Below are 26,171 nucleotides of genomic sequence, written 5' to 3'. Positions count from 1 at the left end.
AATAATCAAAAATTCCATTAAATTTAATACTCCTCCGGTCCTAATTATAAGACCCAATTGACTTATTGAGGAGATTAAGGAAGAAGTAAGTTAAATTGGTTATTTATATAAATAAGTGTTGTCATTCCTAAAATATCCTTGCTAATTAAGTATATTGGCTAAAACTATCATTATTAGAAGGATTATCTTGGGAAAAAATGCATAAATATAAAGAGACAAAATGGCTGGGGTCTTATAATTAGGACCAAATAAAAAGTCAAATAGGATCTTATAAAAGGACCGGAGGAGTACTTATTGTTGGCCAAAAAAAAACCTAATACTTATGATATTAGTTGATTGAAGCCATTGAAACGGAGTGCAATATCTGATTACACACATTATGCATTTATGCATGACCTGGATGGGGAATTATTGCAGAATCTGGAGGTGCAGTACTCCTCTAGTCCTTAATATAGGATCCAATTCTTGAGTTGGTTTTAGTCCTAAATATGAGACCCATTTCTCATATTTATCAATTTTCTCTAAATTATCCCTATAGATACTCCTTCAACCATAATCAAATAGAACAGGGATGGGGTATTAAGAAAGATGATTCTGGTGTTTTAGAAAAAATATGTCACTTTTCTTATACTTAACTAACTTACCTAACTTCCTTAATCTAATCAAATTGATTAAATAGGTCTTATATTAAGGACAGGAAAAGTAATTTATATTCCAAGCACTTGGAGAAAGGAATCTCGTCCTCCCTCCAATTCCAGGTTTTTTAATCTCTCCCAGAGTTTCCAAAGCATATTCTTTGATTCCAAGAAAGTTCCTTACCATCCGACTCCATCAAATAATTTGATATTGGCGATTTTACAGTATCAATCCCGGATAATATAACTTTTACGCCTCTAGCTTTAAATTTTCAGGACTGCTGTTCTATCATTCTACTTGGGTTGTCCATTCCCAGTTCCAAATAACAGAGGCTTCTAATCTAGTGTCGTACAAAAAAGAATGGTGAGTCGAGACTAGCCCGGTTTGTTTCTCCCTTTTGTGACAAGCCGGTTTGTCTAATCATGATTGTTTATGAAAGAATACTATACAATACAGTGGTATATAACTATATGTTGTTTATAATCAAATGGGGAATAACGGTACAATACTAGTTTATTTCCTAATTAACTAGCCCATCCTTGAAAGCATTGTACTGAAAATGTCAGCTTCATATCTACTGTATTCCTTTTGCTTAAGTTTCAGCTCCCTGTACTCAATTCTCATGTCTCTGATAACAAGCCAAACCAACATCTATTTCAACCTGATGCCTTGCAGGAGCAACTGTGAAAGAGGCAAAGAGATAGAGAGAATATAAGGGATATGTTACCTGTTGTTTGGATCAATAGTGAGGGCTCTTTTAATGTCAGCCTCAGCTTTCTCCAAGTTGATGTTTTCAGGTATGCCTGGCATCTTCTATACAGTGCCTTTACATTTAATGGATCTTGTTCCAGAACCTGTTCAATTATGCAATTCAGGCTTGATTTGAAGACTATAAGAGAGAGAGAGAGAGAGAGTAGGACAGTTAATACCTTAGTGCAGAGTTTTGAGGCTTCAGTATACTCCCCCAATTTAAGTTTACAAGCAGCGTTGTTCAAATAACAAGATATCCGTAAGGCATTGGCTTGACGTTTCTCATCATCACTGAATGAGTGATCAAACTCTATGCATTTTACAGCCTGCATTTATGGTGAAGAAATTTTGTTTGCTTAAAAAAACTCCCAGGCAGATCGATCAGTTCATGAAAAATTCTCTAATAGTTGATAGATAGTATGCCTTTTCATATTTGTTGCATGCACGCCTGAACTTTTCAGCCTTGAACAATAAATTTCCGTCATGTTTCTTCCTCTCACAAGCTTCTATTTTCTCCTGAGTGTCCATTTTCCAAAATGGCTTCTCCTGTACACATTAGAATGATTTTCCAAAATGATTTCCACCCTCAGTTTACATCGTTTAAAGCCAAAGAAAACGACAATATATTTGAAAGCCTTAAATATACACTCACAGATTGTGACTACTGGATGATGGTACAAGTTGATAGCACATATATCTATAGAAGTTATATGCTTGTGAATGCTGAATGTGTGTGTATGGTTTCTGTTTTTTGAAGAACCACAAGTAGTTATAAATAGTACGAGTAGAAGCGAACCTTGATGAAATCAACCAATTCGACCTCATAATAAAGGACTTTATTAGCTGGAGTGGAGGGAAACTTATTTCTATCGGACAAATATTCGGCGGTGACAGCCACAGTGGCTTGCTCTCCTTTTCTCATTGTCATGATTGCTCTTTCTAGCCCCTCAGGTGCTTGTTCTAGAAATATACAAGAAAAAACTGTTGACACATTTGAGGAAAAGAAAAAGGAAAGGAGAACTAATACATTGTTCCCCAGCATCATATGCAAGAGTAAGACCGGATACCTTCCTGAGTTGTGAACTCAAAAGGTTCTTCCTCTGATCCTCTCCTCTCAATAATCGTTCCATCTTCCAGTTTACTCGTATATATTACTGTGAGGGCATAGATTATCGACCATTAACTTCTAATCACAAGGCTTTTGTTTGCAAATGCAAAGATAATACATTACCTTTCACTTGTGATCCTTCATTGGGACGCTCAAACCCCTCTCCAGCTTTCTCAATCTTCTTAAGTATGTTCTTATCTCCCGTGACATCGACTACAGTTTTCCACGATACCAGCTCTAGTCTGAGACTTGTTAAATTAGAATCTGGTTGGGCACTGCCATTCGTTTCACTGGTTCTACTTGAATTTTGTATCACGCCATCTGGAAAGGAATGTCTGAATCGCCAAACAACATGTGAAAGAAGGAAAGATGAAGTAAAACAAAGTTGACTTACAAGAGAATCTTAGACTGAGCTCTGCTTCCTCCCCCTTTCTCATAGTTTTCAATGCTATGCTCATGGCAGGACAAAGATAGCCTGACCAAAGCACACATATTTTATGATTTCACATATGGATAAATTTCGCAAACCAAATAGTGAGGCTGCATGTTGAACTTACCATCACTTATATTAAACTCTACACCTTCATTAGACTCATGAGCAAGCATTCCATTCTCTAGCTGTGCTTCATATTTCACTGTAAGTAAGAAGTATGAGCAGATAATAAGGAAGGGTTAATGAGTGAAGTCTTATGTATATACTGTATCAATAATTGAAGAAAGCTGCCATTTTTATTACCAAAGACCTCGTCAGCGTCTCTAGGAGTCTCCCATCCGTCTCCCTCCCTGAGTATCTTTTTCAGGATTCCTCCATCACCAGTCAAGTCCCTGATGGTAATCCAAGACAGCATCTCAATCTCAAAGATGAGAGTCGCATTAGGAGGAACCAACGGCGGAGAACCTTTCTCCCCATATGCCAATTTTGGTGGTATTTTGAAGACTGCTCTCTCCCCCTTTTTCATGGTGGCAACTCCTTCATCCCAACCTTTGATAACTTCACCTGCAAGCAAAGAACTTGCTCACATATGACACCATGATTTGAATGCCAACCTTGTTAGCGTCACTAATTGTACGTAGTTGGTAATGAATATTGAATAGTGTGGTTAATGCTATAATTTTGATAAGTATAATTGATATATATATTAATATATGTATATTGACAGATTAGATGTTTTCCTTATATTTAGTTGTACGTAAGTGCTGATTATCTTTATTTACTATGACATTTATTAGATTTCAAAAGTGACCTTAATAGATTCATTTTATTCATTTGAAACATTCAAATTCTCACAGGACTTAACACCCCCCCCCCAAAAAAAAAAGATTTACCCACAGTTAAGCTTTCTTTTCTGAAATAGTTATTGTTCATCTTATGCATGTTTTAAAAAACAAGAGTCTGATTACTGTAGTTGACCCCTAAAAAAAAAAGTTCCTGATTATTGTAAATATCATTCACTATAGACATCATGAAACCGTGGTCTAATTTTGAGAAAGAAAGTTTCTGAAATGTACCATATCAAGTTTTTTCTTTTTAAACACAGTCCTTGATTAGATTGTCATGTAAGAAAAAGAAAGAAAACAATAAGCGTGCGCAAGAATGCAAACGTTGCATTCAAAACAGAAAAGCAAAAGGGAGGCATGAGTGGGCAACAAGTGAAAGTAACAGAGCACTTACATTGGCCTAAGTTGAAGCGAAATGGGGTCCCTTTGTCGTGACTTGATTCAAGGGATGCTCCATTCAGAACCTGACCTCTGAAATGAACTGAACGCCAAGCAAAAGAAGAAAGAACTCAGAGTTTAACGACTGGTAGATGCTCTGAGTATTCAGGTGCGTACCTTGCACTTGGTCCCCAGGAGATGGGGTTTGCCAAGAGAGTCCTGTTTTGAGGATGCGTTTTGTGAGGCCCTCGTTTCCGATTTGAGTCTCAGGCAATTCTGTCTGTTCGAAATTCACTTCGTTTTGGGAAGACAGTGCCATTGATATGTCAAAAATATGACAGAGTCCGTTCCCGAGTCTCAAGTAGAGCGGATAAGCCGTTGTTGGTTTCCCTCCTTTTAAACCTTTCAGTTAAAGATATTTCCTTTTCTGTCCCATGCTACTTCCCCCGTCTTTCACTGGCCCAATAAGCCCTGTCTGGGCCATGGTGGGCCTACTAAAAGCATGCCTTCTCTGTATCAAATTGGCCCTGCCTTCTTAGCCCAGAAACTCTGCCTTGGGGTCAAAGTCAAACAATGAGGGTCTGGTGTCGATACAGGACATGCATGCCAGTTGGCAATTGCTATATTTCGAAATTTCGATTAATTTGAGATATTAGTCAATTTCATAATTAGGACGATTCCCCCTAGAATAGAATCATGCCTTTTTATTGATTTGTTTCCCATTATCCGCTTTTTTATTCTAAAATTAAGTGTTAAGTAATTAATTTAGAGAAATTAAGCAAACTAATTATGTTAGTTATTTATGTTTTCTTTTTAAAATATCTTTTAAATCATTTATAAAAGAAACAGTCGCCATATATAAAATCTTCCTTCATTATTTATAAGAGAAAATAAATTTAAAAAATTATATTTAGAATTAGAGTAGATTTTTAACGAACTCATATATCTAAGACAAATAAGAATATTATAAAACCACAGAGTAATCTCATGGATAATGTGGTCATCATAAACGTGGGTATAAAGCATAAAGGGCTTTTGTTGTAGCTCCCTGTTGCTATCACTTTGGATGCAGATTGGTCAGTTTGGAATATAATATTTAAGATTTGGTGAAAGTGAGAGAGCGATCAGAGAATAATGGATATAGTGGTATCACGCAACTAGAACAAAAATAGGGTGTTAACTCGATTTCCACTTCAATGCCACTATTAGGAATCGATATCTATTTATATACATATCTATGCCTACAGAATACAGTAGCTAGGAGGGTAATCAAGCTGCATCATATTGTTTGATTTGATAAATCCCTTCCTAGCAAAGATTACTTATCTAATGAGTGTTTAGATAAAAACCAAACCATAGTTTTAAAAGTAATTTTACAGTATAAAAAGTAAATATGTGAAGAGATTTGTCTCCATTCATAAAAAATACTTTTTAAAAGTACTTTTGTTTAATACCAAACACCCCTCTATTCTTATTATCGGCCTAATCATAGTTCTTTTTCTATTAGTTAGTAAAAATTGAGAGAGGAATGTTTGCATCATTATATCAAGTTTCAACTATTGAGATTTATCATATAAAGATGTTATTATAATATTAAATATTAGATAGTAAAAATAGATTAAAAAATTATGTGGTTAGAATTTGATGTTAGTAGTTTACAACTGCAATTTTTTATTATATTTAATATTATAGTAATTTTAAATCTCAACTATTGAAAGTTAATCCAGTGATAAAGACATTAAGTGGATTAAGTGGAGAAGGAAATTAATAAAGACATTCCTATTCTTTAAAGCTAGATTCATGCTGTTCTTGTCCCAGCACCATAAATGCGATAACTTTTAATTTTTCTAACTATCCTCACATATTTGACGCCAAGGTACTCACATATATGCAGGGATGTGACTGGTAAGGGTACACCTATATATATATATATATATATATATATGAAAAAATTATCATGCAGCTTCTTCTAAATAATTTAATTATTTAAAAGTCTTACAATAAATAAATAGTATGAACATGTTATTTCACACATCAAAACTTATCACTGTATACCGCTACTATGTATTTGTTATGAAAATTTTAATTATTAAATTGCTTATGAGGGATCGGATAATAATTTTTCCTGTTTATAAACACATTAGCTGGCGCAATGAAACAGAATATGCCAAAACTTGGTCATCACTTTATTTTTTGGTCACTTCCCATTGTTGCTTTCTCATCAGCTTTACTCTAGCTCATATCAATACTATGGAGGTATTTGAAACTAATAGTTTTAAAAATAATTTTATGATATATAAAATAAGTATATAAGAAGAGTTTTATTTCGAATTGTATTAAGATTCTTGGTTCAACCAAACACGCCTACATGTTGCGATCTAGCCAGAGATTCTGCTTTATCATTTTCCACTGGTGATTACGACAACAATAATAATAGGGGTAGTGAAATGTAAGTGTAAATATGAGGGATGCATATTTTTTTAAAAAAATTAATTACATAATGTTACCTTTTCAATCAAATTATATTATGTGGATTTTTAAAAAAAAATATGTGCTCTTAAAATGATTAAAAATAAATGAGAATATACGTGGAAGTGCATCGTGTGGGGAAAGAGGCCTGCAAATGAAAGTGCAAGGCAGTTGTGTAATAGAACAGAGTTGCATGCATGCATCACTTGGAAGCCGTGGAGTGACGTAATTATACATATTCCATCCAATGCACGCATAACATATATAACGTCATTAATTGTGTGATTTTAATTAGAAATATTTTTTTTTAATTATGTAATTTGCATGCAAGATATCTTTGGCTAGAAAAATGTCAGGTTTTTTTTATTCAATAAATAAGAGAAGTCACTTTTGATATATATATATATATATATATATTACACATGCATCGGAAATTTATCATAAAGAAAAGGAAAAAAAATCTATTGGATCCAACTGAGTTGCGACTTTTTAAAGGTTTTCCTTGTATGTTGTGAGTTGGTTCTGTAATATACATTAAATCTATTTTTTTTGTTCATTTTTATTGCATAAACATCATTAATAAAAAATGAAAATCCAATATTTGAACTTTGTAAATGTAAAAAAATAGATTTAAAGAGTTACCCCAATCAGCCCAAAGTTGATATACTATTCAACATAACCAAATACAAAAGATAAAATGACCATGGCAAAGAATAATGAGAAGAATGCGAGTGCGAAGAGGCACCCCCTCCCCAACAAAAAAAAAGAGAGAGAGAGAGAGGTTAAATTATTAAAATAATATAAAGTAGTGCAATCATGGTAAAGAGAAAAAGCATGATACGCAGGATTACAATAACTTTAATTAGTGGGTTTTAGCATATATAATATAAATGGAGATGATATTTAAAAAGAACACAATAATTTCTCATGGGATATTAATATTGAAGACATTGTTCTTAAAAAATCAAATATAATTACAGTAACATTGTGAAGAGTGGAAGAGGCATCCAGCATAAAATAGAAGGGAGAATTTTTTACTTCACATCTATTCACAGAATTGAAGTCAACTTCCTGAACGTTACATCGAGCTTGTTGATCAATTCAGGAGCGTAAATGCCACATTAGCAATTAGCACAAGAAGACAAGACGGCAATTTCATTTGCAGTGCAGAGAATCCAAACGCGAATCATTAAACCCCACGCATTGTCTGAAAACGGATTCCCTTCTTTCATATTATTCCCTTCTTCTTCTCCCAGATTTGATCCCTTAATCAGAAATTCGTAAACTAAACGTGTTTTCCTTCTACAGTACTTAACTCAGAAATAGCTTTAATAATATATCCAATACTCTGTTATTAATTAAATGTCAGAACAGCAAAAATTGAAGGTGCAAAAAAGGTCCCCTGAAATCTCTCTCTCTCTGCCCCTCACGCATGCGAAGCACCCTCTGCTATTCTCTTTACTGTCTCGTCTCTGCTCCTTTAAGCTTTGGGAACACTAATAGCTATAACCACAGGGCCTTCAACCTTTTGCGTTTCAACAGGGTTTGCTTCAATATCTTCCTTCACTTGTGCCATCCTTCCATTTTCTGAACATCCTTTTATTGCCTCTGAGATTGTCTCTGCCTCTTCTTTCTCCTTGTACTTTCCCCACAGAACCGAGTACAGACCCACTACGATCAGCACAGCCCCTATCACTCTGCAATTCACGAATCAAATTAATTAACAATCAGTAGTTGCGGTAACTAGGGATAATAGATTGGGGGAAAAAAGTTAAGGGTGTAGAATTTACCCTCCAAGTAGATATTTTCGGCCAGGATGAAAGAGCCCATGATAGCTACAATGATCATCATCAAAGGGCTGAAAGCAGTCACGAAAACGGGCCCTCTTCTCTGCATCACAACCCCCTGAACGTAATAGGCAATGCCTGACGATACTATACCCTGTTTCACCATATTTGAACACATATTGATCGGATTCTTGTTTCCTGGGAAAAACAGAGAGAGAGAGATATCAAGGCTTACCGCATAGGCCGCGGCTAGCAGATTCATGTCCCACCCAATTCTCCAAACAGAGGGATTATGTTCCATCACAAACGTGACCGCAATTGATTGCAGTGTACCCATGAAACACACCAGTGATGTGAGGGATAGCTGAGCCGGGTATGTCCTTAACGTCACTGCCTGAAGGATGAAGAAAGAAGACCAGGCAAGGGTCGCAATTATGAGCAGAATAGAACCCTTAAACCAGTCTTTTCCCCCAGAATCAGTGGCCGTAGAAGGAGTATAGTCTCTGGGGTGACGCATGTAATGAGACCAGAAAAAGTTTATGACTTGGCCCTTGTACAGTGTCATTAACATAGCCCCCGTAACTGTGACTATCGTCCCAATCACCTTCGCCTGACATCGTACTTTTCTGAAGTCTACCTTCTCCATCCTGGCAACCAAACAACACTACACCATTTGAGATCGAACCAGAAGAGAAACAAAAACAGAATAGTTTCGACAACTGTCGTATTTGTTGTACCTGCAGATAACTGCCATGAGAAATGTCAGTGCGGGGAGCATGTTGCTTATAGCACATGAATAGGTTGGGGTAGTTAACTTCAAGCCCGCGTAGTACAGATTTTGATCAATCACAGGCCTGTAAAAGCAGAGGAGCGGATAATAAGCAGCAGAATAGTTGATGGGGTTGTATTCCACGCAGGAGATGAAGTTGAAGGAATAGGGAACTAAATACTAACCCAAGAAGTCCGAGAACGAGAATTTGCATGAAAACGAGGAATGTGATCTTGGGCCTCACTTTCCTGAGAGAGAGAGAGACAAGGAAGAAAGAGGGAAGAAATAAGCAATGAGAAGGGAAGGAATATGAGCATGGTGAATCGAGAAAGAAGTGAGTACCTCTCAAGAACAAGAGCGAAGGGAGCAACGGCGGCGGTGGCGAAGGCGTGCCGGTAAACGACAAGAACATAGTGACTCATACCTCGGTTGAGGGAAACCTTGGTGATGATGTTCATGCCGGCATACCCGAATTGAAGAGAAATCATGGCTATGTACGGCCTACACTTCTCAATAACACTCACACAACATCCCTTCCCTTCCATTTCTCTTCACTTTTGAACAGTATCGATTACTTAAAAAATCACAGATTTGAGGAGGAGCAAGCGTGTTACTGTCTCCCAAATGAAAAGCCTAGCCCCTCCCTCCTATTTATAAGCCTCTCTGGTAAGGTGAGCTGATGGCTAACTGAGTCTCTTGAAGCAACCCTTCCCCAATCTCACGCTTTGAAAATACCTCACACGTGCGTGGGAATGCACAACATCGACATCAAGTCAGTTACTGGCTTCATCAAAATATTGTCTGGCCAATTCTGCCGAAGCCAATCTGACCATATGATCCAACTCGATCATACGACTTGTTGCACGAAATAAGCACTTGGATCTTTCCGAAGATTCTAATTTGTTGGGCGTGCATGAGCATGTTATTAATTATAATAAATGGATTCCACGATGCAACAAGAGAGTGGATCATTTGGGGTGGATTTCACTTAGTTTAATTTGGCTGGTTAATCTTAGATTTGATGATACCCGCCAAAACAACCCAGGGCTTGATGATCAGCTGAATGTGTTGCGTTGTGGAGATTTGATTGGTGAAACAGAGCTAATTATGGATAAATTAATACGTCACTTTGATTATTGGTGCCACTATTTTAATTACTGTGGCACTTTAGTTCATATATCCATAAAGAATCTGTCATTATGTGTATTCCATATATCATTATTCTGCATTGTGTTGGTGGGAAGTGGGAACACAAACTAGAGTAATTTGTTTATTTATTTATATACTGTATTGCCACGGACGGCGTTTAGGAAGTGATATATTTTGAGAACATGTATAGATATTTAGAATAAATTAATGACAACAAAGTTACTGATAGATTCTTTTAAACGTTGACATTTATTACCATTCAATTAAATAGATGTTTAGATAGAAACCGCATCATAGTTTTAAAAGTATTTTTACAGTAAATATATGAAGAAATTTATCTCGTTTTGTGGATTTTTTCATGTCGCCAAACAACATCTAAATTCTAGTATTAAGGGCGGTTTAATTAGAAGTTACTCCCGGACATAATTCTTTTGGATGAATAATTAATTTTCTTCGTGCTTCCCTTTGTTTCATCAGAAGTATGTACTGCCTTCTCTGTTAAATAAAGTTGTGATTAGTTTGGAGGGGGAGGGGGAAGAATAGCTATCTTTGATGCAATATATTAAGTTAGATGATTTAATGCTTGGAATTGAATAGATAATGTGGGTGCGTATATTGGATTAATGGCTGACTAGACAACTTAATCATCCGCAGGAGGTAATAATATTTTGGTGATTCATCAAAGTGATGGGCAAGTTGAGAGAGATGGTGATAGCCAAGAATTTTTCTACAATGTGTGTGTGTGTTGTGCGTTATATGGTATATTTGTGGGTGGGAATCGAACGCAAAAGTATAAGTGCCATGAATTGCCTTCAATTGTATTATAAAATATTATTTTTGCTGTGTGATTCTTATAAGAATATATGAAGATAAAAGGCCTATCACCCTACAATAGGGTTTAACACAGGCAGCCGCCTTGAGGTCAACTATGGAAGAAAAGAAAATAATAATAATGATAATGATAATAATGATACGATCTTGTTACACAGATATGCTAAAGCAAAATTCCGTATGTTATAAGAGGAATATGTCACAAGATAATTAAATAATCACTCAAAATTTTTACCCCAACTACAAAATGCTAACCACGTATATAGCTTTGCACGAGTAAATTCTAAACTACTGTAGACTTGTATAAGTTTTTATGTATGGAATAATCACTGATATGGCAAATTATAGTTCCCGATAAAAAAAAACTCCAAGTTATATATTAAAAATAAACATCCCAGAAAACTAATATAGGCAGGCAAAATATGCATTTTAAGATAAGTCGTGTCCTCTATTTATAAGTTCTTGTATATATTTTTAGTAAAATTATATAGTGATTGGTGATTTATGATCCACTGTATTTGAATTATTGGCGTAATTCTTTTTGGACCTAAAGCCACTGTGAAAGGCCAAGGCCCAGATTATCTTGCAAAAGCTGTATTCTTTTTTTCTTTTCTTTTTTTTCCCGCCCCTCTATTATCATGATTCAATTTCTTTCGTTAATTTTGTGGCCACCAAATAGCCCTCAATAGAGGTAAAACGACAAATCAGCCATCTCCTGTTTTTGGCATTCCGAAACAAAGATATTAAATGGTTTAATTAACCCTTTGGCTGAGCGTGTTCGATTATTGTGTCAACTTGCAGAGCAAAAATGACATTTTGACCCCATTTAAGGGGCATGTCTAACAACGCGCGCCTTCAAAGTTCAAACACCTTCCTTCTGTATTATTATGACTTCTTTTCGGTAGAAGTATTATTAGGACGTTTTTAAATTCTAGAAAAATATTGAAATTAAGCGTGCACCATAATTGACACCTCGCCTCCCAGTCTTAATTGGTGCATCCAGTTGAACGGTACTGAAGCAATCAAAGCTTTGTACTTGAAGATGATAATACTCCAATCTGAATTAATTAGTAATATATATATACATACATACTCTATCCGGTTCTAAACGTGAGATTCATTTTATAGTATAATAATGAGTATCGCACTACAAAACAAATCTTATATTTAGAACGGAAAGAACATATCATATATCGGATAACTGATGATTAATTATCTTTCTTCAGGCTGTTCAAAGAAACTGGAATGAATAAGGCATTTTAGTTGAAACATGCAATGGCAGGACAAAGACGAAGGCTGTACACACCGTTCTTTATCAGCATCTTTAGGGAAAAGGGTCTTTATAACGAAAACAACATAAAGAGCTCCCACTTAACTAAATATCAGCGAATGATGTTGCGTACTTTAGGTCTGATTTGTTTCCAAACAAAACTTGCGGAACCATATGCTCTTTTTCTAATTCTTTTGAGCAAATGATCTCACTCTCTTTATTTCATTAATCCTTTCTATACAAAATAATTGAAGTCTTCTCCATCGTCCGTCCATCTATCTTTCCAACAAAAATCTATCATACTGCGTTGTCACTCCTTTTAGCAGCACATCTTTTCTTAGTTTTGACCCATTTTCTCTATCCTTCTTCTCCATTATTGCACCCTCTTTCCTTCAAAGTTGTTTTCTGGTCAAAGATCCATATCCATTTCCCTCGTTATAGATAACATTACTAGCCTCAGTGTTACTCATTAGTCAATCATTTAGCCAATGAAAGCTTCGTCTTTAATGTCTTTAATTTTTGCTTATTAATTTAATAAGAATCATGCATGCAACGTTTCGTCTTCTATCTGTATAGTGCATCTGCTTTATCTCTTTTATATATATATATATATATATATATATATATTTGATTTGAAAGATAACTAGCCTTCTTATCGAACAACTTCATGCTTGCTTCCCCATTGGAAGAAGCAATTGATAGATAGGGTTCTTTTTATTGACTCAAAAGTTTATGAAAATCAATCGGGTTTTTGTTTGTTTGTTTGTTAATGATCGATGCTATATTGTTTGTCGATGACAAATTAAGAATTGATTAATAACTTTAATTTCTCTCTGTTTTTTACCCCTTAATGCGTGTTCTCTGTTCACTACACTAATGGGCTTGCTTTTCATAAAGATTAACAAAGTGTTGAAGATTATTTTACTTGGACCAGAATAGTGAGTTTTGATTCCATGCACACAAGAAAATATGCAAGTCTTCCTCAGTAGAGTGCTGCAGTTAAAGAAATAAAAGATGGGTCCCTAGCTGTAGAACGCACTACTGGTCAAGATAAAACTGCGTGTGTATTAGAATTGAGACTAGTCCATTTAATTCTGGAAGAAAGTATCTAAATGGGCGATTCAAAATCTTAAAATTAAACATTATATAAATAACTTTCAATTCATATCCAGAAATCAAAAGGCATTAATAAGTTTACGTGGATATATGTATATGTGGGTGTTTCACGTGTATTTCTTTGGTCCTATTTATAGGGTTTTGTCTTGTTTATAGAAAGAAATTTTTTATATAGATATACAATTTTACCTTTCATTTATTATTATATTGATTTTAATTACATGAGATATAATATATATTAAATAAGGATGAAGATGTAAAGTTGTTGAATTTTAAATGAGAGTTAATGGAGTTTAAGGTTTTTCTTAGGTTTTTTTTTTGCTAAAGCATAAGTATCCTCCTATTAGAGGCAATTCTATTCAAGACACTGTCGGATACTAAATGTGGGCATCTCTCCTAGCGGGGAGGTTTTTTTTAGTTTATGTTAAATATATCGGAAGTGACTTAAAAATAGCTTCAGATGAGTATAGATTTTTCTCACCCTAAATTTATCCTTTTGGCCAACCTCACCCTAAATTTATCTAATGTATGACACTTTTCCCCAACTACTCATACTTAATAAAGGGGTGTTTGGGAAGCCCAATAAACACTTTTCAGAAGCATTTTTTCATAAATCGAGATAAACTTTTTCATATATTTATCTCGTACACTATAAAAACACTTCTGAAACTATAGTTTTGATTTTATCCAAACATTCTAAACGAGACATCAATGGGTTTTAATTTAGTTTGAAAAAAATGCACTTCCATTAATTAATAACTTCGTTGAATGGTTGAAAATATTTATTGATGGGACATGCTATGTGTAGTTAGTTACACATACATCCACTGATATACATTCACTACTCACAGAGGAGATAAGGACGAGATGGAAAAAATATCCTCACTATCATACTTCATAAATAAATTAAAAAGATAGGTACTGTTATATAAAATGATAATAAAATATAATAGAGATATAAATTAAAGTCTATCATTCTTAACTTATCACATACCCTTGCTTTCTTCCTTCCTTTTTTTTTTTTTTGGCTCACACGTGTACGTAAAGCATTAATTTACTGTTGGACTAAAGAAGCCCCCCATTCAACAACGCCGTTAATTTTGATCAAAAATAGCTTAATTATCATTTTAATTCCTCAACTTTCCATTCATATCTTAATTGTGACTTTTTACGTCAGTTATATATTTAATTTCTTAAATTAATTTTTTAATTATTTCTTAATGCCATGAGAGTCTGAGAGGGACCTTGAAAGGTCCTAGCTAGCTGCAAAAACAAGCAGGAGGGACTAATTCAAAGAGATTCCTTGAGAATTTATTTATTTATTTTCGGGGTAGAAGATTCTTCAAGTATTTTTAGGGACAAACTGATGGTTTAAAAATATTTCTAATTAATTTTTCGTTATGCCGTGAGAGGGACCTTCAAAATTGTAGAGAAAGAGCAGTTATTAAAGGGATTTGATCCAAAGTGACTCGTCAAAATTTTTTGGTGCCATAAAATGGTCTTAAATTGATAATGACATATTAAATGTTAAAGAAGAAACTAAATAAAATGCAGAAATGACGACTAATTAGTTGGGCTAACGAATAAGTTATTTAGGGATATATATATATTGATGATTTAGCCGTGAAAATTGAAGCTTTAATCATTTAATTTGGACTCAACTAGGTCGTGAAAAGCTAATAATAGCAGCAGACAAAATGGTGCGAGGCATTCATTGTGTTTTGTCTCGTCAAAAATAAGATTCATCATTATAAAAAACAAGCTATAGCAATATATGGTATTTGATTTGTTGGCAAATAAAATATAGTATTTAATTTAATATTTAGGAGAATCAATTAGAAACTATAAAGTGACTTTTGGGATGTTCCAATTCCATTATAAAGATACTCTCCTGGTCCTATTTATAAGTTACTTCTAACATATTTTACACAAATCAGAAAAATTTTAAACTTCATTAGTTCTCACTTAAAATTTAATAACTTTCTAACTTCATCCATATTTAAAATACATTATACTTTATATAAATAAAGTCATCATAATAACAAATAAAAGGGTAAAATTGTACATTCATACAAAAATTTTCTCTCAATATCTTATAAATAGGACCAAAAAATATCTTCTCTCTTTACCTGTAAATAGGATGAAAGGAGTAATTATTATATACTTCTTTGGTTCTATTTATAAGTCACTTCTAATATGTTTTACATAGACCAAGAAAAACCTTAAATTTCATTAACTCTCACTTAAAATTTAACAACTTTTCAATTGTATCCTTGTTTAATATACATTATACCTCATCTAAATAAAGTTAACACAATAATAAATAAAGAGTGAAATTATACATCCATATAAAAAATTTCTTTTAGTACCCTATAAATAAGATAAAAAATATCTTCTCTTCCTACATTATAAATAGGACAATAGGAGGCGGAGGATGATGAGAGAGACTAGGAGTATTAGAAGGTGTTTCGATGGAAACCAAACTATATTTTCAAAAGTGCTTTTACATTTTACGAAATAAATATATAAAAGAATTTACCTCGTTTTGCAGAAAAGTACTTTTAAGGGTTGCCAAACATTCCTATATTCTTCTAGCTTCCTTCTCGTAACTTTGTTGTTAGTAGTATACAGTTTTTCATTCAAAATAAATAAATAAATAGGACAAAAGAAGTATAGTTAAGGTTGGGAAAAAAAAAAAGACTATGAGAATAGGATATTAAGATTGAAGATGAAAGGCGGACACTAAAAACTAAAAAGTTTTATTAATTTTTTTCCAAAAATATATTAATTTGTGATATATTAATATGAATGACAGGTGACGATGCATGCACCAGACTGAAAATATTATCTGTATTTTATTATATAACTATTTTTTTTAAAAAGAAGATCTTGAAGAGGCATGCGCATGCAGACTAACAGTGAATGAGGTCGGGAACTGATTGGAAGGATACGTCGTTTTCATGTAAAGCCTAACCATTAATAAGCCTATCAAAATCCACCCGCCAATTAACTAATCCGTTAACTTTTTCCTTAATTAACAAGAAGCTCATTAATTATAAGGGATTATGGTGCTTATAATTATAACAACAAGTGACGTCACAAAGTCATGACTCTGATTTACACATGACATGCGTTACATCAGCAAACCACACGCACGACACTAATTTAGCCATCGTAGTCCTCGAGTTTATAATCTAATTATGTCAAAATAATAATAATTAACTTTATCACCCGTTTTTATTTGTATGTTATCATGCCATGTTAATGATTTAGGCTTTATACTAAAATAGAGGTTGTTTTTATTAGTTTTGCGCAGTAGTAAGATGATATGACACGATGAACATAAACTAAAATAGATTTCTTCTATAGTAACCACTTAAAAAGCATACATACAATCCGATAATACTTAATATTTGAGAAAATGAGAACTAAATCACATAGTAATTAATGCGGCAAGTAATAGAAATCCTAAGGTCAAATTTTTGTTAATATTTTTTTAAGTGTAAAGTTGTAAGTTTAAATTCTCTATAAAAAGTATAATAAATACGTATATGACCAAAAAAACAATAAAAATCAAAATATACAAATCAAAATTAATACAGTACTCTTCCGGTTTTAAATATAAGACCCTTTTCGTAGTATAAATTATATTATAAAAAGATCTTATATTTAGAATTAGAAGAGTAGTACTACCTCCGGTCCTTAATATATATAGACATTATTAGGAAAGACACTATCTACTTATTACAAATAACTAACTTAACTTCTTTCTTTAATTTTCTCAAATTAGTCAATTGGATCTTATAATTAGGACCGGAAGTAGTATAATATAAAATGCAAAGAAAGGAAGTGTTTAGCAACCTAGTTTAGACTGAAGAAAAGGACAAAAGATAAGGTTTAAAAGATCAATTTAATTAGCTAATAACGATTAGTATTATGGGAAGGACAGAGCAGCGGGTGACTACTGATCGGCATGATTTGGGTTGGTATTTTGATTGACATGATTTCTATTTTATAGGGACAATTATTTAGAAATGCTTTCCACTTATGGTAAAACCTAGAAAGAGTCTCTCATAGATAATGTCTATATATAGCATCCAAATGATCCCAAGCGGAAATAGCATTTAAATGAGGACCGTAGATAGCTGGACATGGATTAGTCTGAAAGGTGTTATATATTTGGTGGTTTTGAATAAAATGCAACTGTTTAATCAATTCATCTGAAAAAGAAAACATTATAAGAATTTATTTTTTTATTAAAAAAAAAAAACAAACAAACTTTCCTAAAACAAACTAGGATCAAGGAAAAAAGAACGGTCGAGCCAGAGTTTGGTTGCTGACAAGGACCACCACAAAAGACTGATGTGACCATTTGATCGGGCACACTGCCCGTTCAAGATAGCATTTGCCATGTGCCCGCCATTAATATCAGCCCCTTCTATAACTTTTGATTCCAAAACAATCAACGTTCATGTATATCCAATAGTACTTCAAATAAAGTTGTTTCTAATTAAAAAATATTTGTGATTAGCTAACAAAAACTATATCTTCATTTACCTCCAATTGTCTTTAATTTAAGGATTACAATAGGTTAACCACCATACATACATATTTGAGTAAAGTATACTATATCTTGTCCTTAGTATAAAATTTAGTTGACTAATTTAAAAAGATTAAAAAATTAATTAAGTTAGTTATTTGTAATAAATAAGTGTTATTTTTCTTAAGATACTTTTACTAATCATATGTATTAGATAGAATTACAATTTGATAGAATTTTTAATATGTGTATCTATTATAACGACTACTTTAGAAAAAATAGATAAATATAAAAGACAAAATCTTATATTTAGAACAAAAAAATTAAACAAGTTTTTATATTGAAAAAAGAAAGTAGTATTTAATATATAAGTGAGGTCGAGTGTATGAATTTTGTGATGCAGGAATTTCGATCGACTGTTGAAGGAGCATAATTACAAATCTGATCAACAAATTTTGAAATTTTACTAGAGAACTAAGACATTCTGATTTGACGTTATGTTTCCGTGGTCAATTACCAAAAGATGTTTCACTTAAAAAGAAGTTAGTTTTTTCATCCATTTAAAAATTTATCAAGTTGAGGATAATGCAAATCGAGAGCATGAAACCCTTCAGGTTTCAGATCAAGAGTGAACTTTTGATCATTCAAAAGGTGCAACCGTTTCTCTGGGGCCGACGATTACCATGTTTATTATTATGCAGAAAAGGCTTCCTCATCATCTGTTCCTGTACTCAATTGGGACGATTAATTTGATCAGATGATTAGTTCCGACGCCAACGTCCAATGACTCATTGAATACTTGTGCCCATTGATGGCTTCTTTTTTAAGGGGTTCAGGGAAAATAATAGAGAACCAACCAAGAGGAAGCATGAAGAAGCTCTCAAAGCAGGCATTTTCCCTGGGTGTAAATATCTAATATATCCTGCAAATTCGTGAAAATATTGAAAAATAAAAGGGAAAACAAAAGAAATAAGGGCAAGATCTTTAACTCTTCCTGTTTGACTAAGGAAAAATAATGTCCAGATACAGCGGCCACTTCAGAAACCCATGAATCCAATTTTAAACACCTTCCCCTGAAACAGAAAGGCCATCAATCAATTACATCCACATACTACATTTTCTTTTTTTTGTGAAAACTCATTTGTATGTTCAATAGGCATGTGCTCTTCCGTACATGTAAACGCCCAGATGATCTGGGTATTGCTAAACTATCTCTCTCTCTCTCTCTTCTTTCTCTTTGTTCTAATAGTACTTTTATGGAGAAGATGGATGGCCTTGAAATCTGCTTTTGGGGTGTAACAATGGTCCATCGGTGCCTGACTAAGCCCCATTGCTGATGGCTGCATCATTAGTCTTCACCCTCCGGTAAAATAGAACGTAGGCTGCTGCACTAGCAACCTCATCCTCACTTATGGGTGAAATGTGGCTATCATCGAAGTTATACCACCTATTTTCTTCCAAAAGCTGCACATTGTGACGATAGTGTTAGGAGAAACTCCTGAGCACACCCAAGTTTACCAAAAATTTGTATACAAACTGGGTCGTGAATAAAAGTATGCGAAGATAGTACACATCTCATGCTTGATTAGTAAATTTGGTGCACAATCAGGACAGCAATGCTACTACACAAAAATCTGGTAAAATGTAAATGGTGGAAACCAGTTTGCCCAAGACGAAGACAAAGATTGAATATGAAAAGCAAAGGATGTGACAATACCCAAACCCAAGCTATGAATATATCTTCCAAAATCTAAGGAACTTTTAAGGCCATAGCAACTCCAGAAAATAAAAGCAAATACAAAGTTCTCAGCTTACCTTGATATGCGCTGTGTAATGCCCACTACCCATGCTACCATAATGGTTTGTAAGGGCATATAATTCATAGATTTGTCGTCTGGAGTTGTTTTTGTTGGCTATATAATTTGTTAAGTCGAAGTCATGAATGGGAAAGTTAACAAAAGTCTCTAGCTTATGCTTCATTGACCGGCTATATGAGAACCTCTTTAGATGAATCACCAGCACCTCTGGAAGCCTCCACAAGTCAAGCTTTTTGCTTGCTTGCCGTCTCTCTTTGCACTGAGGACAGTACCTATATCATATTCAGATAGATGTACAGTTAACATAGAACTACTATTTGGCATCACCATAGCTAAGAACAATCACTTCTGCAGTTATAAAATTTCTTCCCTTGCCAAAAATTTTATGCAGCATAAAATCAAATAGGATGTGTTTGTAAATATATAAAATACAATGCAGCATATGCATGGAATCCTTTATCTTAAGCCATAAGGTTGTGTATATAATCACTGATGATGCCCATAAAATGTTATAACTTTATCTTCGTTTTAGCTCACACCAACAGGCTTGATCAGGTCAAGGAGAGCTATTCAATACTTTGATGATAAAAAGGTACAAATCCGGAGGCCAAATAGCTAAAACAATAAATCACATAATTAAGTCATATCCTAGCAAGGTTGCTTGTTTAAGAACTTGGTGCTTCATATCCTTCCTTCGTGCTGCATTAGCTATCCTGTTATGGATACTAAAAAGAAGGTGGTATTTAAATGTTTACAACCGAAAAAATTGTTAGTGTTTCCAGTCCAATCCAGTGCTCAAAGAAAATATCATGCCACTATCATAAGACTTCACAGGATGATCACTTTTCATTCTTTTTTCCCCCTTCTCTTTCTTTGGGCCATCGATTACCTTTCATACTTATAAAAGGAGGATATAACCCCATGGGAGTAAAATCAATAAGGTGCAACATCACCATCCATCATCACCCTTAGTTTAGAACCAGCAACAACTCAAAGAAGCTAAAGACGGCCAGGAGGAAATAGATTCCTCCTCTAGCATGACTTGCTTATTGCCCAAACTAGTGACATTGTTGGAGGCAAACAAGAACAATAATTGCCTTATGAGAAGATTGATATTGCAGATATTTATCAATGCACACACCATATTAATCTCATCAAACATGGGCTAGAAGGGCAGGGTTGCAGATGAGAGAAGGTCGAGGAGAAACTAACCACATATCTTCAGGCACCAGAGGTTCTTCACGCAGAAAAGCTTCCAAGCAAGTATACAAAGAGAGAGGTTCAGTACGAGCTTTCTTGGTCGCAGGCCCATATTTTAAAACTTCTGGCAAATTCTCAAGTGGCTGAGTATCATACTTTTCCAGAAGCTTCTGTGACCAATCAACATATACTAGGACTGTTGCAGAAGACGGAGACAGTTTCACCACTTTTTCCTCTCCCATTGAGAGATCAATGCAAGCATTAGTATCATCCACTAATTGAAGAGGTAACTTAGATATTGGTGCTTTGGAATCAGTGCCATCCTTATTTGGCAGATTTGACGACATGGTTCCAGCAGATGCTTCGACAGGATTAGTCCCACTGCCTTGATCTGACGTTGCTCTTGGGATGCTGGATTCAGAATTACTAGCTTGTTCCACATTACTGCCTTTCCTCAAAAGAGGAGAGAGCATACGATGAACCATTACCTGTATATCACCTCTTGTGACTGCATCATCGCATGAGATCAAGGAAACAATAGGTGTTCCATATGGTTTCCATCCTGATATGGTCTGGGACTCACTATTCCTAGAACACAAAATTTACACATGGAGGAACATCAGAAAGCAGTAAAGACACCAAAAAGAACAGCATACAAAATTATGTTCAATATAATGTACACCGTGAGATGTAATGTGATGCAGCCCTGCCATTTCACCTTTAACATGGGTCCAGAGAAGAGGAATTCATAGATTTAATGAAAAAGTTAAAAAAATGTTCTATATCTAGAATCCATATAATAATATATTTTTCCTGAATTACAATTGTAAAAAAACGACTGATGTAAGAAATTACATAGTTAATATGTTTATTATTTGTGCTTGTTTGCCTCTGCTTAAAAAAAGCATTTTTGTACTTTACAAAACAAAACTCCTCTCACATATTTACCTCATACAGCACAAAATTACTCAATAAGTAAACTCCCTAAGAAAGTTTCTATTTGAACATTTTATTACAAATTCAAGTTGACTTCAGTGGCACATATAACTAGCACATAATATGACATGTAAGTGAGAGAAAAAATACATACTGCTCTCTACGGCGGTGTATTAGCTGGAGATATTTTGTTTTTTTGTTGATCTTCGGAATCTTGTAAGCAGCAAGATGGTCATCATCTTTAACTGTAGACAATGATATGAGAGGGTCTTCTAGAAATCTTTGGATCAAATGGTTACGTATCTGCAAATAGCAGACCAACATAATAATGTACCTAGTTAGAATAGAAAACAGCAGTAACTCCAGCAAAAATGTGTAAAGTTTAATATATTCTAGCACACACCTCCACAAGCGACAGCCTCTCATTAGGCTTCAATGAACAAGCATTGCTAAGTGCCTGAATCAGATCTCTGCAGCGCCCCTGCTTAGGCACTGTCACAGTACAAGCAGATGGCAGGGCAGTTCCATCGCAAGTAAAAACTGTCACCGTCATAGTCCTAGTGGTGGTGGACTGAAGTGGCAAGGAAAGGTACATAAAAGGATCAAATGTGACAGAGACTTTATTGCAAACTGGACAAACCAAAGTTGATTGTATTGACCCTATCAAATGAAGAATTATATGAGAAGGTGAATTCAATAGGAACAAGAACAAGAGAACAAAGAAGACACTGAAAACATTTTCAACAAGTAGTCTGGAGTCCTGTGTTGTTATAGTGGACATACAACAGCAGCATTGACAAACGTCAGACATGTCCTCAGAGAAGGTGTAAAAACCATGCATGCTGGAAAGAATAATTTTCTCGACTTACAACAGTCTTTCTCTTCGGGACAAAGCACACTTCATTTGTGAAGAAACCTAGAGTGGTCCTGATGATGCATGGAAGCAACCATTTATAAGCCATATTTGCTTTCATAGTGGTTTTCCATATGCCACACACATACTGGCGTCATAAATAACCCTATTAAAGATCCACCACATTTGCAGACAGTAAAACGGTTCTTGAACTTACACAATTCCCCACCTTATGATGCAAATAAAAATGAATTAATAAACAAGTGTACAGTTCCTCGACAAGGCATACCACTTCAATTATTCTACATGGAATACAAACATATATGTCAAATTTCATTTGCAAGGCACTCTATGCAGCATTGTCAGTCCATAATATGAGGAAAAGCTGTTCCTGACAAGCTAATATCAATCCATTAGCAACAAGACAATGAAACATTTTTAAATAACCCACTTTACCCACCTGACACACGTCAACAATTATCGAATCATTACGAGCAATATGATTTGCCCAATACTCATCAGCCACTTCCTCATCCGGTCGACCATCAGCATCTCTAGACTTTATATATGGTTTATGTTTTACACGATTTAGATCTTCATGGAGACCATCAAGTAGGAATGCTAAAAGTTCCTGAAAATAATGAGCATGTATTAATAAAGATTATATGACAGTAACTAAAGAGATGGTACAAACTTTCAGTCAGCAAACCAACCTGAGAATCATGCTGATTGTGACCACTGAACTGAGGTGCAAAGCGTGCAAGCTTTGCTTTAAAAGGTCGGGGAGCAATTGGGGTTCGCCCAGGTGCCCATAGCTTTCGAAGCAACTCACCAAACGCAAGGGCTAGTTCACCCTATTAAAGGAAGATTAAAAATGATTTTCTAAGTATGATTTTGTATTACCCCTAAACACGTATACAAAATGTCAGTCTGATGTTAAGCAATACTCATCAATTATGATCTAAAACCCACAATAATAATCATATAGTAGGCAGAAAGTCATTCCCGATGATGGATAGAAACTATTGACTATCAAGGTGAGCCCAAGAAGTCGCAACTTTGAACGAAGGTTTTGTGAATTTACAGAAAAAGTGATTATTAAAATCCTATGAAAAGACAGACATGCAAACAAGATGAAGAACAAAATCTTCATAGAATGTAACAGTAAAGATAGTCATTTTCAATGTATGAAAGATATCATAATAGATAAGCACGATCACAGATTCACAATAATAGCTTGCTTGGTGTGGCCAACACAAACCATCTAGATTGTGATCATAACCTGAGATAAATTCTAAAATGAAATACAGAATCAGTGAGTGAAAGAAATTGATAAATCAACAAAAGTCTCTGCTAGCCACTTCAGCTACTGGACGTGCATTTTAACAATATAAGAAATACTAAATCCCAGGACCATGTGGTTAACTTACATATCTATTGACTAAACTACATATCTATCTCAAAACAAAATCTCACTTGAAGCTTCATAAAGGAAAACTTTCAAAGAGAAGTAAACAACTTCAAGCTTATTGCTTTTTATATAATACTTACAACCATGCCCAATGGATTTTGCCAATTTATCTCTTGATGATAATCCTCCCGAAAGTACCTAGCAAACTCCGGAGTATGAACAAGACACTGGATCGCACTATTCATAAAACAAGTATTGCCAAGGTTCAGCAATCCAGTGAGACCACCTGAAGAACCTCTCGTGCTAACACCACTGGTTCCACAAGTATTATCTACGTCTCTAACTGTAGAAGTCAGGTTTTGAGATGAGTAAAGCTCAGCATTATAGTTTCTAGGTGCTCCCTTGCTGGCAGATAAGCCGCCACCAATTGATAAGCCTGACTTGGATGGCTCTGCAAGAGCAGAACTTGATTCCCTCAGTGCAGATCCATTGTCCTGAGCAGAACTTATGCTATTCATATTGTTAAGGACCTCCACAAGAATCTGTACGAGTTTCATCAGAAACCAATGAAAAACAAAGATGTCAAAAGGTAAGCCAGAGCAAGAGGAATATCAATACATCAGAGTGAGAGGAGACCAACATCCTGGTCCATTTGTATATTGGCATCATCAAGTGTTTTGTCCATGTCATTCATCAAGGCGTGCTTCCGACGGCCATAGTAGTCCCAAATGCGTACCTAAACAGATGCAACCTTTTGATTACTACATGCTGAAGGTTAAAAACCATTTCTTGATATTACAGTTTCAAAAGGAATCACAAAGAGCTTCACTTGTTCTGACTGAAGATCAAATATTTCACAAGCTTTTCGGTGAAGCTGTCCAACAGTTTCCTGCCCAAAACATTTCAACTCTAAGGTAAATAGAGAAACAAAAAAAAAAAACAAAAAGGTTCTTGCAACAAGTGCTGAAATTATAATTTGGCTCATTATTTCCCGTCACATCATACCTTCTTGCTTATTCTTATAGTGGCCCGATCACCTTTTGGCATCACAAGTAACTGAAGCCTTAAAGGATACACCTCTACGGCCAATTCTGTCTGTGAAAGACCTGAACAAATGGCTTTCCTGGCCAATGTAGGACCACCACCATACCTAAAACAATAGAATCGCCATTATTGTCAAACATCGTAATATAGCTATTATTGTCTAATAGATGGATATGCACTGGATAATGATTTCACTGATTGCATCTTCTCTTTTTAGGACATAGAGGAATGCGACCAGAAATCAAATTTGCAATTCCTTCATATGTTTTAGTTCTTCCACACAACTAAATCATCATTTCTTCATACAATAGCAGTAAAATATCAAAATCCCCCCCCCCAACCCCTTCTTATGGCTCAAATCAACTGAACTTGATTTTTTCAAACAAGGGCAAATGAAATCTAACATGCAGCTTAACAATTAACTGCTCAGGATGACATCAGGTTTACCCATCAACAAGTTAGTACCTACCAGCAGATTGCTGAAAGATACCACGAAAAGAAAGAAATCAGGAGGGGGGGTAACTATTTTCACTAATGAGACGAAGTGGATTTAACCTGAGCAACAAGCAAGCAATCTCACCATAAATATAATTGATTCCAAACATCTCGGGGAAGCAATACATAGTCTCTGCCCTCTAACAAAGTATCATGGATCTCAGCACCTGCCCCAGAATCCTCAGACGTTCCATCATATATCAAATCAGAATTATCAATACCAGATGGCCTTTTTAAAGCATTTAAATTAGCCAAATCACAATGCTCTGAAAAGGAAGCCCCATCATATGCATTGTTTGTTTGGTCTTGGTTCACATATTCAATCCAATGCTGC

At 34.8% G+C, this 26,171-nt stretch overlaps 2 protein-coding genes and 1 pseudogene across 2 annotated transcripts; all 3 read right to left on the bottom strand.

Moving 5' to 3' along the window:
• Positions 1 to 1,065: 1,065 nt before the first annotated feature.
• LOC114718068 (70 kDa peptidyl-prolyl isomerase-like) lies at positions 1,066 to 4,483 on the bottom strand (annotated as a pseudogene).
• A 3,264-nt stretch (positions 4,484 to 7,747) lies between these two features.
• LOC114718057 (WAT1-related protein At5g07050-like) lies at positions 7,748 to 9,745 on the bottom strand. Its single transcript, XM_028903308.1, has 6 exons — positions 9,518 to 9,745; positions 9,361 to 9,423; positions 9,144 to 9,260; positions 8,642 to 9,053; positions 8,410 to 8,560; positions 7,748 to 8,314 (listed from the first exon to the last, which is right to left on the bottom strand). Exons 1-6 carry the CDS (start codon positions 9,718 to 9,720, stop codon positions 8,100 to 8,102), a joined length of 1,161 nt encoding a protein of 386 aa, XP_028759141.1. The 5' UTR covers positions 9,721 to 9,745; the 3' UTR covers positions 7,748 to 8,099.
• A 9,306-nt stretch (positions 9,746 to 19,051) lies between these two features.
• On the bottom strand, positions 19,052 to 26,167 carry LOC114718046 (ubiquitin carboxyl-terminal hydrolase 5-like; the record flags this gene model as incomplete). Its single annotated transcript, XM_028903299.1, has 12 exons — positions 19,052 to 19,545; positions 19,897 to 20,170; positions 21,111 to 21,686; positions 22,189 to 22,337; positions 22,438 to 22,605; positions 23,348 to 23,518; positions 23,601 to 23,741; positions 24,439 to 24,840; positions 24,939 to 25,034; positions 25,128 to 25,187; positions 25,304 to 25,448; positions 25,923 to 26,167. Coding segments are annotated over 12 exons (2,571 nt in total), but the record flags the coding sequence as incomplete, so codon positions are not given.
• Between the last annotated feature and the right edge of the window lie 4 nt (positions 26,168 to 26,171).

Source organism: Neltuma alba, unplaced genomic scaffold, assembly GCF_004799145.2.
Source record: "Neltuma alba isolate B1F8T4 unplaced genomic scaffold, ASM479914v2 tig00002162_pilon, whole genome shotgun sequence".
Classification (NCBI taxonomy): domain Eukaryota; kingdom Viridiplantae; phylum Streptophyta; class Magnoliopsida; order Fabales; family Fabaceae; genus Neltuma; species Neltuma alba.
This window is presented reverse-complemented; position numbering and strand designations above follow the sequence as displayed.